This window comes from Nannobrachium achirus (assembly GCF_963921795.1).
Source record: "Nannobrachium achirus genome assembly, chromosome: 9".
NCBI classification, from domain to species: Eukaryota; Metazoa; Chordata; class Actinopteri; order Myctophiformes; family Myctophidae; genus Nannobrachium; species Nannobrachium achirus.
Genome location: NC_137818.1, coordinates 17,062,443 through 17,078,447, shown reverse-complemented (window position 1 = coordinate 17,078,447; position 16,005 = coordinate 17,062,443). Strand labels below are relative to the sequence as shown.

The following is a 16,005-nucleotide window of genomic DNA, read 5'->3' as shown; positions in this document are numbered from 1 at the left end:
TGCGTGTGTGTGTGTGTGTGTGTGTGCGTGCGTGCGTATACCGTAAGTATGTGCGTGCGTGCGTATAAGTGTGCTTACAGTTGAGGTCACATGACTGAGATGATGTCAGTGCAGGTGTGACAACAGGTCACCTTTTAAAGAGCCTCTCATACACTGTAAATCCCTCAACAGGCTAATGGACAAAGAAATGGTGTGTGTGTGTGTGTGTGTGTGTGTGTGTGTGCGTGCGTGCGTGCGTGCGTGCGTGCGTGCGTGCGTGTGTTTGAGTGTGTGTGTGTGTGTGTGTGTGTGTGTGTGAGAGAGAGAGAGAGAACATTATCTACTCTTCCTTCAGCGTCTCTCTTTTATTTTCATTGTCATTCTGTCGTCTCTCCTTCACTTCATAAAGACTCCATTAAAACAGCATTACCTCTGTCTGTCTGTCTGCCTGCCTGCCTGCCTGCCTGTCTGTCTGTCTGTCTGCATGTCTGTCTGTCTGTCTGCCTGCCTGCCTGTCTGTCTGTCTGTCTGTCTGTCTGTCTGTCTGTCTGCCTTCTATCCCACAGCAGTAGTTACACTCAATGCGGCTAAAGCAAGGTTTTAACCACACCGATTCGGCCACGAATCGGCGGCGGAAGGCGGCGGAAGGCGGCGGAAAGCGTCTGCTGCCGACCGGGAGCCATCGGCAACTTGTCGGCAAGAGGCGCTTGCCGTCGATATAGGGCTGTCGGAACCCGTCGATCAAAAACCGAACCTGCTCAGTCTTTTGCAATCGGTTGGTAGGATTGAGGCGACTTGGTACTCCTGGACATTAGTTTGCTGCAGCTGCAGAAACAAAGCCTAAATAAGCCAGAGACATTTTCTCGTGGCACATTTTAATACATACCATATTCTCAATCTATACTGATCAACTCCAAAGCAACACTATTAATAGTGCTGTGTGTTGTTTTGGTGAGAGGAGAAAAAACACTGCACAGAAAGAATCTCCGCATCTGCCCGGTTGCCAGATTCTGTGAGTGAAACAAGCGACCAGGTCTATGGAAACAAGCCCAAAAGAAGCGACAAGTTTCACCTATTGAGCTCTATTACATTAGCTATTCTAAAAGAATGTTGAAAGTAAGGCCAAATAAGCAACTACACTTGAAACAAGCCCAAACTAAAATAACCCACAACTAACAACATTATAGGAAAACAGGATCAAAGTCGCTTATAACAGGCAGACCTGGCAACACAGTGTGCATGCGCACAACTGAGTACAGTAACTACAGTCGGCGTACAGTTGGCTGGAAAACAATGTGCTTAGTTTTTTCCAGTTCTTTGCAGTCTGTGAACAATTAGAAAGAGTCTCCTGTAGTATTTTCGGTGTGGAGGCACCTTTAGAAATGATCTGCAGCTGCATACATGTCTTGTGGGGAAAATCCTGTTTGGCCGGTGTAGCGATAGGGCGGTGTAGCGACGGCGAAGTGGACTAACAGGGGCAAATGTACGAACTGGCTCTCCTACCGTACTGATGAGCAATACAATGGTTATATGTCACAGTTATTGTCCACGACATTGCAAGCGGCGCGAAGGCCAGCGGAACTTGGTCCTGCTCTTCGCGCCCGAGCGCCGCAAGACAAGCCGAGCACCACAAGACAAGCCCGTCTTGTTATGTGGTGCTGTTTTGGGTTAAGTGCAAAGGGGGTTTGTGCAATAACAGCTGCAATGACATATTGTTTGTGCTGTGAATGATAAGAGCAATGACAGGAAGTATGGTTATGTGTGTTTTTGTTGTATTGTTTTTATCTACCGGTATATCTTTGTGATTTCTAGTAATTTGATGCACTGATCGATTGGCACTTTTAATTTCATTGTACATGTTGTTACAATGACAATAAAGATCTATTCTCTTCTGTCCAGTGGCCTGCCTTTCTGTCTCTCTCTCTCTCTGTCTCACTCTCTCTCTGTCTCACTCACTCTCTGTCTCACTCTCTCTCTGTCTCACTCACTCTCTGTCTCACTCTCTCGCTCTCCCCCCCCCCCCCCCTCTATCTCTCTCTCACTGATGATTATTATCATTCTTTGATAGAGTCAGGTCCATTCCCAGTACAGCCATCAACCAGCATACCAACAGCTCTGACATACACCACGCACACACCAGCACACGCACAAGCACAAGCGCACACGCAAGCTCACACATAAGATCACAGAGAGCATTGCACCGTTTACAGGCTATTAGCATACTGTCCCACTTGTTAAAATGTTGGCCTTGCCAACGCATTAAAACTGACAGTCGCGGTGTGCTTCTAAGATTATAGCTGTCAGAATCAAGCATGTGTGTGTGTGTGTGTGTGTGTGTGCGTGCGTGCGTGCGTGCGTGCGTGCGTGCGTGCGTGCGTGCGTGCGTGCGTGCGTGCGTGCGTGTGTGTGTGTGTGCGCTTGTGTGTACTTGTATTACTATACTATGTCCCCACAAGTAGTAAAAAGAGAAACAGACATAGTAAGGAGAATTTTCCAGGTCCTCACTAGAATAAATAGTTTTACGGTTATATACACATTTTAGATTTAACTTTGATTTACACGTAAATGTGTGTGCTGCTGTCGCACACCCAACATAACAGATCTACAAGCTCACAACACGCTGCATGCCTTAGGTTTAATATGGCAAAATGGCAACAAAAAAAGGTAACAATGCCATTTATAGCAATATCGTTCTAAAATGTTGCTGCCCTCACAAATATGGTAATGCCAACGTGCACGTGTGTGTGTGTGTGTGTGTGTGTGTGTGTGTGTGTGTGTGTGTGTGTGTGCGTGCGTGCGTGCGTGCGTGCGTGCGTGCGTGCGTGCGTGTGTGTTTCCATGCGTGAGAGTGCATGTGTCTCCCACACAGGGGGGAGGGGGAGCCCCCCAGGCCAGTTAAAAATGGTGTTAATTTCTGGTCCTATGGGAACGCAAAGAAGAGTCTCTCCATGGCAACAGAAAGGGTGCTGAAGGGAGGGAACTGCAACTACCAGGAGCAACCCCCTCTATAGTATCAATATATATAAATACTCTATAACGGGGTCCTCAACGTTTTCAGGACCCCTTTGAGAGAGAGATGAAGCGGGGGACCCCCACAACCTTTTCAGAGATGCCATAGTTTCATTGTTTGACAGCACAATCATCAGAGTATTTATTTCAGTGTTTTCCGATTTTTTTGAGTCTATGACTCAAAGATTTGGAGGACCCCCTGTAGTAACTCTGAGGACCGGACCCCCGGACCCCCAGATCCCCTGTTGAAGACATGTGCTCCATAATACCCATACTCTGTATAAATGAACTTTATAGAACCTAATATATACAGTACAAATACAACAAGTAACAATCCCTCAGGTCGAGTATAGCGTCACACACTAATGTAATCTTACCAATACAAAAAATAGAAATACAAATAGTATAGGCCTACTCTTACGGTATCAGTAGATATATACTGTACAAATACTACATACACACAATAGCCTACATTAAATCCCTCAGATACTGTGCACACCACTGCATATGTGCCCCCCCTCTGGGCACAGGACTTGTAGCCTACATATAATTCTGGGGGTCCTTGACATGAAAATGTTTGAGAACCACAACATAAGTTTTTCTGAAAACTGTTAGGATTTACTTCTGTAGAAGACATTTGTATAATCGACTTTAATGCCCAGACTGTTGAATAGAATAGGTCACTGTTCTGCCTCGTCTACAGACGGAGATCTCTCTGGGGACGGTGGACTAATTAATCAGATAGTAATGATGATGATGAGGTCCCGTTCTGACAGGGAGGAGCACATATTTGGGGTTGATATTCTGAGACGCAGATTATAGAGCGACACAGTGTTAATTTGCCACTAATTAATGAAATTTCGACGCTGGTGATTGCTAAGGGTTACAGAAATGTGTTTCAACGTCACACAGCAGGGGTCTTCACCGTTTTCAGGCCACGGAACCCTTAGCTGAGAGAGAGATGAAGCAGGGACCCCCTCTACATATTGTATAAATGTGTGATGCAGATTTTCATCGATTTCATAATTATGATTCATAGACTTGTTAGACAGCACTGTCAACAGTCTATGTTGGATTCATGTTAATATGTATTTTCAGACATTTAACCACTTAAATCATCAATATTTTGTAAACTTGAGCTTTCACTATGTACTTGGTCTGCTCTTTTTTACCTCTACAGCTACATCAAACCTATTTGCAGAAAATAGCCGATCTACAACCTCACAACGCCTCGCAGCGATTTGTAGTTGGCTAAAGTTCTCCTCGGAATAGGGATGCGAGGGTTCAAGTAAGTAACTCTAAGGACCCCCTAGGGGTCCCGGACCCCCCGTTGAAGACCCCTGTCGTACAGCTTTCGAGAAAACGTGTTGCCTTTTTTGGAATAGGGATGCGAGGGTTCAAGTAACTCTCGTTTTTTGTACTAATTCATCATGAGTAGTTTTGTGAATGCTTGTATTGTTTACAGTACTTAATGGAAAAGCATCACACGTCGATGTAACTGTTGCATTGGGACATTGTGCGTGCGAGTGTGAGAGATAGAGAGACAGGAAGAGAAAGAGAGTGCGTGCGTGCGCGTGCGTGCGGCCGTGCGTGCCTCCCCAAACAAAACATTGTTGTGAGAGCTACACACAGGGATATTTACAGGTTTCAGTTGGCATGGCAACAAAAAAAAAGCAACCGCTTTCATCCGTTAAAAATGCTCAGAGCCGCGCTGTGTTCAGATGTGGGAGAGAGAGGGGGGGGGGGGGGAGGAGAGGAAGAGAGAGAGGGAGATAAAGAGAGAGAGCAACACGTATCGCAGCATTCAAAGACATCATTCTGAAAGAGCAGGGTGCGCTCTGACTGACGCCCTTTCTCTCTCTCTCTCTCTCTCTCTCTCTCTCTCTCTCTCTCTCTCTCTCTGTGCTCTGCAGTGCATCTCTCTGTGTGTCTCTGCCTCTGTCTCTCTAATCAGGACATAATGAGGAGCTAAACGAGGTTGCATCTCCACACACACTGAAGGCAGGCCGGGGCCCGTTCTCCTCCTCCAAGAGGGAGAGAGAGAGGGAGGGAGAGAGAGAGAGAGAGAGGAGGCAACAAGAGACATTCAGAAAGAGGCCAAGATGTGTGTGGGGGGGACGGGTGGGTTGGGGGGTTGGGGACGCACACACACAGACCTCTACTACAAATAAGTCTCCCATATCTCCCCAGAAAAAGTGTGTGAATGAAACTGGGCTCTGTCTGTCTGTCTGTCTGTCTGTCTGTCTGTCTGTCTGTCTGTCTGTCTGTCTGTCTGTCTGACTGTCTGTCTGTCTGTGTATCAGTGCCAATGGTGTAAGTTACTGTTCTTAAGTACAATTTTGAGGTATTTGTACTTTACTTGAGTATTTACAATTTCCAATACTTTTACTTCTGCTCCACTACATCTCGGATCCAAATATTGTACTTTTACTCCACTACATTTATTTGAAAACTTTATAGTTACTAGTTACTTAGCAGATATAAATTATAATTATAAAACACAAATTAACGACTTTAGCCCTATTTCATACCTAGGCTATTTGATAATAGCAGATCCACAAGCTCACAGTGTGTCGCAGCGTAACGCGTAGTGAGCTTGTAGATCAGCTATTTTCAAACATTTTTTGTTTTTTTACTTTTTGTACTTTAAGTACATATATTTTTTATGACAACACTTTCATACTTTTACTCAAGTACATTTTGAATTCCGGACTTTTACTTGTAGAGTATTGCTATAATTCCGTATTAATACTTTTACTTGAGTAAAAAATCTGAGTACTTTCTACACTACTGGTCAGTGCAGTCACACACTGTCTGCTTGTGTCGCTCTCTCTCTCTCTGCCACCGGCTCAGAAGGGATGTCTTGTGTCCTCCCGTCAGCCCTCCTCCTCCACCCAACCCCTGCCCCCACCCTGCCCTCGGTGACTGTTACCCACACACACACACACACACACACACACACACACACACACACACACACACACACACACACACACACACACACACACACACACACTGACTTGGCACAACCCGGGAGCAGCTGCAGAGGGGGCTTCCAGTGACACACGCCCCCGGCCCACAGCCGTAGAAAGGGGCAGTGGGCATTGTGCGTGTGGGCGTACGTGCGCGCATGTATGCTTGTGCGTGTGGCCGTGCCGCGTGCGTGTGTGCATTTGTGTTGTAATGTGTACCACTCACAAATAATCAAATAATACAGGGGGTACAGTAGAACTCATTCTAATATGCTAGTTCTTAAATAGCTCTATATTGTGATAGTAATCATTGCTATAGAGCAAGGGTCTTCAACAGGGGGTCCGGGACCCCTAGGGGGTCCTCAGAGTTACTACAGGGGGTCCTCCAAATCTTTGTGTGATAGAAACTTTTTTCTCCTTTTTTATATGCACTTGAACCCTAGTGTCCATATGTGAGAACTTTAGCCAAAGATTGCAGATCTACAAGCTCACAACACCTAGCATTTTCGGCAAAGGGGTTTGGTCTGGAGGGGGAAAAGATCAGACTAAGTACAGAGTGAAAGGTAAATTTTATTAAGAATTGACGGTTGAAGTGGTTAAATACTGTATAAGAAAACACAAATTGACATGAATCCAAAATACACTCACTCTAAGAAAGGATTCTGTGACCGAGTAAATAGCACTATTAGAAAAAGTTATATTTACTCAATAAAATCACTGAATATCATGTATGTGATTGTTTGAGTAGGTCACACCAAACAAAATGAGTAAAAATCCAACTGTTCTTTTTGAGTTAGATGTACATATATTATTTGAGTTAATTTCATGAGAATAAATTAGTATTTGACCAACTGATTGTATTCATGAATTATACTCAATTTGTTTTGGTAATTTTCCTTCATAATATTTGAGTATGGAGTACTTATATGGATCAATTTAAAAAGACCCTTAATTATTATTCATTCCAACTTAATAATCTTTCATCTCTCACAACAACTTAAACAATTGAGTAGATTATGACTAAGATTCAAAATTGTACACAAGGGTTCATGGGAAAAAAAGGGTTCATGGGAAAATTCTACTGGAACATTCTGTCAACAAACAGCAGCAGCACACATCTTCTTCAACAAGAAACCTGGAGAGTGTTTGCAAATATTGGTAAGTAGATTTACTGTATCTTTGTGCATATAGGCTACACAAATGTATTGGGTATAACTTATGTTATTTACAAAGGTTTGCAGCTAGTTAAGGTTACAGTGAGAGGAATGTGCAAGCCCTCTAGTCATTGTGACTTTTTGCATTTATTACAAGCTATGCACAGCTGCATACAATGGTGTGTACAATGAAGATAAAATGCACAGGTATAGGCCTACATTATTATCTACATGTCTTCTTTTTTACTCTCTTCCCCTCATCTCTGTCTTCCAGGTTAGTGCAAAGTTCAGGATGATCACCACACTGAATCTTGAGCCAAAATGTATGGCAATGTTGGACTTCTATACCCCCAAACTACTGTCCATGTTCCAGTCCAAGAAGGGCAGTTTGGGCACAAATGAGTATTGTACTTCAGGTATGAAACTTTCATTTACTCTAACTGCTTTAATTATATTTCACCTGGCTAATGACAATAATTACTATATTAATTTATGCTAAACTCATCTTTATCCCCTGCAACTCTCTCTCTCCTGATTATTCATTTCTAAATGTATGTCTTAATAGCTACTAAGGCAGAGAGGAATCCCCAATCAACGAACACGAGAGGTCATCATCCGATGTCTCATCGACCATCTGGAAGAAGATAGTGTCAAGATCAAGGACTTTCAAGTTAGTAAAATAAATGTTTTGACGTTTTAATGTCATCGTGGATGAGACCATCACATGCAAAGGAACAGCATAGTGATGTCCAGAGAATGAGGTTGTGACATTGGCTGAATGGCTGTTGCATCCGTTGCATGTCTGGTCCAACTGATTAAAGATTATGCCCAGGGCTGCATGTGTGGAGACAGCTAGGATTGCTCAATGTGTGTCTGTGTGTCTTGTAACATTTAGCCTGAAAGTGAGCTCTAAACAATTATCTTCACAATGTGTGCAGGAAGGAAGCTGCTGGTGCACCTGTCAGAGTAGAAGAGAAGTTGACCTGCTGCAGAACCAAGAGAACTCAATGAATGAACCTACTGATGTAGGTATTGTGATTAAGGGCATCACTGCCCTCAACAATCTTGGGGGTCTGCTGCTATCTGTTGGGACTGTTCTATGCCTTTAATCTGAGATACCCCAAGAACCTCAGATATGGTCTTGAGATGTTCCAAAAAGTACTAGTTGAGTTGGATCCTGGACACCTTTCAGCCAAAGTTCAGAGACTGAAAAAATGTCTGCTTGCCGACTACTGTTCAGCAAGATGCTCTCAGAAAGTGGGTATAACCTACTGAAAGTGGATTTATTGTCAAAACAGCATTTTTGCAATGGTATTTGTTGCTGATAGTAATTAGTTAATGTAAAGTGTTTTGTTTCTGGTGCATTCGAGTCATAATGCAAACAGGTCAGTTTAGCATATAGACATTACACGTGTGCATAGTCAATATGTTTAAATGTTGAGCTACTGTAAATGCTTATTTATTATTTCATATTCCAAGTTGTGATTTTCTTTCATGCCAAATGGCCTCTGACTGTCTTTAATGTATTTTGTGGTTATGACTTACTGTTCATTTGATGGGCTCATTGTTCTTATGGTGCATAATGTTTGACAGACTGCTTACTTACAGTATGCACAGTTCAATTAGAGGTACTTATATACAGTATTGTGAACACACACTGCTCTTTAGTAAACAGAATTTTAAAAGTGTCAGGGATACCCCTTTCCTGATCATTATCTTTAAACATATTGTTTTTGCAGGCATTGTTGCATGTCATTTACATATACTAAAGTATGTTGAATGTTCATACTTGATGTGGTGTTACACTGGTCACAATTAGTTGATTAAAAACATAATTATCTGCATAATTATTTCATGTGTATTCATTTGACATCATGTACTCCTGGAGTAAAAGGTAAAGTAAATGAAAGGGGTAAATGGTACTATATGAATTAAATCAATAAAAGTAAATGAATAAAGTAAATGTGACATATTTGTTTTGTTAAATCATACTCTAATATTCAATTAGATCTACTTAATATTTCAATGTATTTACTTGTAGTCTTTTGTGGCATTGACTGAATAATTTAATTATATCTACTCAATTTCTTTAGGTCATTGTACTCAATTTTAGTTGTTAATAAGTACGTAAAAGTTTTGGTTACTTTTACTCAAATTAATTGAGTATCATCTACCTGATTTCATAACAGTAATATTTACTCAATATTTTTGAGTGTAAAAATGTTTCACCAATAAAATTGAGTAGAGCCTAGTTTTTGTTTTTAGAGTGCTGATGATTGTGTGTCAAACGATGAAACTATATGAAATCTATGAACAGGTTTGTGTCAGATCCCGTGTCTCACGACAAGACCTTTGACACGATCTAAATGTCTCGATAGAAGAGCTGGGATGAAATTGTGTTAATTCAAAAAGTGACATAGTGAGGCTTTAAAGAGCTGGAGGGACGGGGAGACCTCTGTTTTTGTAGACATTTTGGTAGCTAAATTATGACCATAGGTCGCATTTAACGTGCGTGTGTGCGTCACGCTCCATATATGGCAAAGATCCCTGATGTTATCAATATGCCTCATGTCATGCTCCATACAGTATATGGCCTAGATCCCTGATGTCATCAATATTAAAGTTAAGCCCATATCTGGGAATGCCGATATGGACATATTGTGTCAGTTCCATGATACATTGTTTATATAATTGGTGTCTGAAATGTATATCCTCTGTTTACTAAAGAGCTAGGAGAGATGGGGAGAGCCCCGTTACAGAACAAACATTCAATGATTACTAACAGAATATTAGAGCACTTCTTCAAACAAAAACAAAACAAAAGAAATCACTTACACCATTTTTATCCCAATGAAAGATCCTGCTGATAAAGACACACATTGCAGACCCCATCTGCAGAGCACCTGCAGAGAGCAGCAGCACCTGTCCTTAGTCCTACCCAGATTATCTGGCTGAAATATAATATAGCCTGGAGATTAGATGACCTTTGTGACCAGTAGCCTGTGTGGCTTCAATGTAAACCCTGCACCCACACAGCACTAAAACACCTGTGGAGCGACTGGTGATTTAAATCAGGGGTCTTCGACTTCTACCCCTTAGCTGAGAGAGATGAAACAGGACAATGTTGGGTCACCAGTAGGGTGTCCATCCTTACAGAATATGTTCATGTTGACTCTGAGAGTGAACAAATTGAACCAAATGGACCAGTGGTTGTACTTGTAAGGTAGGGTACTTTTTTGGTAAAAAGAAAATAAGCGTGTTATTGTGACAGTATGAGTCTCCATGTCTCTCAAGCTCTTTAATAAACAGAGAAGGAATGTTCAGGTCGGGTACACTATATAATTGAAGCTAATAAATGGGTACTCTCTCCTGATTGGTTGAAATGTTGCAACCCACCTGAAAATGTTTACTAATGAGCTGAAGATGTGATGATTACTGTCCCAATATAACGCTCTAACCTTTTAACAAAAAACATTTGGTTTCAACCAAAAAATACCAGTTACCCTATACCTTTAAATCAACACTGATGATTTAAGATCACAGGGTCCAAAGGATAACAAATTAGAATCACTGTAAACCACTAATCTGTACCATTATCCATCCTGGTTTGTTAACATGACTAGTTTCTTTTGTTCTGAGTCTGTTCCAAGAAGGTGGGGGGTGGGTACCAGGATGGGGGAGGTAGGGTGCGTGGGTGGGTGGCTGGATTGGGTGGTTGGTTAATGCTTGGTCCTGGCTGTCAGAGCCAGTGGGCCCAAAGACCACGGTGAGATACAGGTGCACGCACGTCGCACGCGCGCAGACGAACACGCACTGTTGCACACACACACACGCACACACGCACGCACGCACGCACGCACGCACGCACGCACGCACGCACGCACACAACACGCGTGGGTGCACATATCCTGGGCTGGGATGCATATATCATGGTGAGACACTGGCCGAAGATAGATTTGAATTAACTTACTGCTAGTATGTGCAGGGCAACCTTTGGGCCACAGACTCCACACTACTCAAAGGTCTAAACCAAGGGTCTTCAACATGGGGTCTGGGACCCCTATGGGGTCCTCAGAGTTACTAGGGTCCTCCAAATCTTTGTGTGATAGAAGCTTTTTCTTCTCCTTTTTTATATTAACCACTTAAACCCTAGCGTCCATATTCTGAGAACTTTAGCCAACAATAGCAGATCTACAAACTCACAACGCCTTGCTCACAATGCCTCGTGCTGTGAGGCATTGTGAGCTTGTAGAGAGTCACCACTCCTCCAGGCAGGGGACCCTTTTGTTTGCGACCGACGGAGATATCTTTCATTGTGCACGGTGGTCACCAAATTGCGCACGGACAGCACTCACCCCGAAATAAAACGAAGACATGGGCCAGTGTTGTTTAACGCAATGGTTCTCAGTTATTTCTCAAAGTAGATTCCAGAGACTCTGTGTTTCCTTTGGGGGGGGGGAGTCTAAATTGACACATACAAGTCTGTAACTCTAACAGTGTACAGACTAACAAGTCCATTTGGTTCCATTTGTACACTGTCAGAGTTAAGGGGAGATCTTGACATTTTAAAGTTTCGAGAAACACTACTACACATAGGTATAGGCGAATAGAGGGTAACCACTAAAGTCCCCGGAAAGAAACTTGCTGAGATTTTTATTCTTGTAATTGTTTCACGAGAATAAGGTTAGAAATAACTTTAGGATTACGCATATCTTTCTGAGGTTAAGATTAGGAATAGGGTTAGGTTTTGGCACCGTTTTAATGAGGTTAAGGTTAAGAATTAGGTTAGGTTTAACCGTTTAGGCATGGTTTACAGAGTTTTATAAGGATATTAAGGATCTCAATGGAAAATAACAAATAAGCCTTGCCTTAACCGAGTGTCATTTGACATTGTATCAGTGAACTGTACTGTCGTAAAACTGTACCTTTTCCTATCCAAAACTTCTAATAAATAACTCAATCAATCAATCAAAAGGCATAAACCATCAGCCCGGCGAGTTTCTTTCCGGTGACTCTTCTGGTATTCTAATGAAGTTAACTCTGTCATGTGTCATCGCACACAGAGTTGACGGTCGGCACATGAGAAAAAGCATCGGCACAGGACAGACTATTAAAGGCTGCCAGGTGTTGCCATGAGCAACGGGTGCACCGCTTTGCACCGCATCCTGTCCAGGACGACGAGGAGAACACCAGTGCTCCTCCGACTGGACTGCACCAGGGACGTGCAGAGAATGTTAGAGAGGCAGGGGCTGAAATTTCTAAAAGGGCCTTTTGGTGAAAATATCAAAAATAGCAGACCTCGGCTATTTGTCTCTGCTATTTTCGATGCTTGATTTCTACACAGAGAGGACTGCACTGACACTCAACTGATCCAAACGAAACCTCCAACAAAGTGATGTTTCTCTTGTGATCATTATAGAATGATCTCAATAGGAAATATTAGTCATAAGCCTAGTGGAGTCTATGGGATATAATATCCCTTGCCAGTCTGGAATGGTATAGCCGCTCGGACGAATGAATGAATCTGAGAGCTTATAAGCTTCTCCAGAATATAGCGTCTTAATCGGTGAACCACCAAAGCTTACTTTATCGCCTATATACCCAGCGAGCCCAGTTTCAGGCTGGCAGGCCACTGGCATACATCCATGTGTACTACGCGCGCACGCACGCACACACGCACACGCACACGCACACGCACACGCACACACACACACACACACACACACACACACACACAGAGTACCTACATAGTGTTAAATGGATGTCACTGACAGGCCTTTGGTGAGATGCTCTATGAAAGACACAGTTTAGCATATAGTTACTGCTAGGACAGTGGTTCTTAAAGTGAGGTCCCTGGAAAATGAGGAACGGCTGAAACACTTTAACCCTATTCTCAGCAAATTTGAAAATATCCCATCTACAAGCTTGTGTCACGATCTTGTGAGCTTGTAGATCAGCTATACAAATATATATAAAAATACAATAAAAACCCTGAGCAATCTTCCTTTATAGGGGTCCCTAATATGGCACAAAAGCTTTTCAAATCAGGGTCCCTGGCCGGCCAAATATGTATCAATTTGCGTTCGGGGTTGACATGAAAGCGTTTGAGGAGCACTGCTTACAGCCTATCCTACCGTTAGGATAATTGCCTCTCTCTCCCTCTCTCTCTCTCGACACCGGCGTTGCTATGGTAGCAAGCGACCAGAGTCGGGGCTGCTCTGCTCTGGAGGAGAGGAGAGGAATGGAAGGAACAAACAAAAACTGGCCTAAACATTCACGTCTGTGCATGGGTTTATTTCTTGAAAAGGAAATAATAACGCAGATGGGTCGTAAGTGCATCATTTCATCTGACAGGTGTAACGACGTGCGTAATAGCCTGTAGTAACGGCAACTTAACAGGCGGTTCACGGGACATGTCCCGCACACGCGCGCGCGGGGGCACACGCGCGCCACACACACACACACACACACACACACACACACACACACACACACACACACACACACACACACACACACACACACACACACACTCTCTCTCTCTCTCTCTCTCTCTCTCTCTCTCTCTCTCTCTCTCTCTCTCTCTCTCTCTCTCTCACAGCTCTTTCTCTCACGCACACACGCACGCACGCACGCGCACACGCACTAGTAGTAGGCTGGCACTTTACCGTCGACTTGACCGGAACGTACAGCACGGGTTTCCCGGACGTCCCCAGCTTCTTGTTGCCTTGGTGGTGGTGCTGGTGGTGCTGCATCTCTCCAACCTGGAAGCCCTTGGACTTCACCCAGAACTTGAATTTTGCGTTGATGTGGCTGCTGTCCACGTAGACGCCGCCGCCGTCCGACGCCTGCACGTCGCACGCTTCGCTCTGCAACAGAGTCTGCATGATCTTGTTGTACTTCCTGCGGGTGACGGTCTTTGTCTTGCCCGAGTCTCCGTAGGTCCGCAGGCACCAGTCCTGGAACTCCCCGAACATCTCCGCCTCCATCAGAGGCACCGCGGCGGGGCTCTGAGTCCTGCTGCCCCGCTGCTGCTGATGCTGCTGCTGCTGTCTGACGGCTCCACCGTCCAGACACGTCCGCTTGGTGGCCATCTCTCGCTCTCCGCTCACACACACACGCGCGCGCAAACACGCACGCACACGCACGCGCACACACTCTCTCTCTATCTCTCTCTCTCGCCCTCCCCCCTCCTCCGGTTCAAATAAAGCTAATAGAAACAGAGCTCGAATATTATGGGGGTCTTTCTTCAGTTCTTGATGCCCTTTTCTTCTCCTCCTCTTCCCCCGTCCCGCGTCGAGGAGTGTTAACGATGCCGTCCAAATAAACCGATCATCCCCCGCGTTCTCTTCTCCTCCTCCAGCAGCGGTGATGGGGGGAATTCACATGCTACAGCAGCGCTCCACGAGAGAAAGTGACCCGGACGGACGCACACCTGTTACTGTAGAAGCTGTGTGTGTGTGCCGTGCCGTCCCGAACCAACCGCAGCGGCACAAAAAACGTCACTCCTCCTCCTCTCCCATCATCACCATCATCCTCATCATCTTCATCGTGGTGGTGGTCGGAGGAGAATAGAGGAGCAGAGAGGATAAGAGAAGAGAAGAGAGGAGGAGGGGGCTGTCCTACACGGAGCTCTCTCTCTCTTTCTCTCTCTCCCACCTGTGCGTAAAGACGATCTCTCTTGACTCAAGGGGCAACTGTGGGGGGAAAAAAAGAAAACGAAAAACCCCACAGTCCCTCAAACAACAAAGAACGCGCAGACAAAGCATGGAAACATAACGTTTGCTCTCGGTTCCTTCCTACCGACCTACTTTCTTTCTGATTATGACAGGCAGCGTGCAGCTAGCAGCGGCACTATTTTCGGATGCGGGCTGTTGGTTGGTGTGTTCCTCCTCCTCCTCCGTGTCTCTCTTCTCTTCTTCTCACCACAGAAGGAGGAAGGAAGAGAGGCTAGAAGATCTGTTTTCTTACACGTTTTGCTGCTCTCGCCACACAGATTGTCATTGTATATCCGCTCAGAATCCACGCAACGCAGGGCATCGTGCATGCAGCGCCAACCTGGGATAGAGTTATTGTTCCAGCGCGTCACACCTGTTAGAATGGGACCTGCGCTGCTGGAACTATAGCTACCAGCCCGTCCATTACTTATTATAGACTGTGCCTGGGGTAGGGCTGTCACGATTATGACATTTTACATGACGATAAGGCCTAATTGTCACTCAAATAATCGTGATTATCGATTTAATTGTGTTTTTTTTGTGTTGACAATTACACCTGTTTGGCTTTTAGTCTTTGAAGTTGCACAATTAAATGTTTGAAAATATAATATTTTCAAATATTTTCAAAAATAGCGACAATAACAGATCTACAAGCTCACTGTAGGCCTACATCTGTTATTTCCACTATCAATGTTCTTCTTTTAAGTACAAAGTTGTCAAATATGTCAGTCAATTCTTTGTATAGGCCTATTTAGGTCATGTCTCATATCCAGGTGCATGATCATATATGTTAAATATATGATAATTTTTCAATATAGAAACAATTATGACGATTATGACAAAATAATTGCGATTAGACAATTATGTCATAGGCCTGACGGGGGACCGGTCATCCGAAACACCGCCACTCCGAAATTAGACGGTGCGTGAAGCCTATATAAGATGGTTTAGGCCTACAGGCTGAATTAGGATATAGAGCTACTGAACGAGCATCTCCCCCTCCTTCTCATGGCCTAAAAAAATGTCTGATTGACGTTTGTAAGCTTGGCTTATGTTGCCTCACTGGCCTGGTCGGGGGAGAACATGTCCGATATGGAGACGGAAGGTAACAACACCAGTAGGCTAAGCCTATATAGGTACAAGATGGACTCTGAGGGAGGGGACAGACACTAG

General features: G+C 44.1%; 1 protein-coding gene across 1 annotated transcript in view; it reads right to left on the bottom strand.

Annotated features, from left to right (window-relative positions):
* The window catches only part of LOC308291423 (nucleolar protein 4-like), a gene marked incomplete at its 3' end in the record, with an annotated part of 50,679 nt that extends 36,585 nt beyond the window's left edge, over window positions 1–14,094 (bottom strand). The window contains exon 1 of the mRNA XM_080733432.1: window positions 13,783–14,094. Within this exon, the coding sequence (XP_080589558.1) occupies window positions 13,783–14,091 (309 nt within the window). The 5' untranslated portion in view covers window positions 14,092–14,094. The remainder of the gene's footprint in view (window positions 1–13,782) is intronic.
* Between the last annotated feature and the right edge of the window lie 1,911 nt (window positions 14,095–16,005).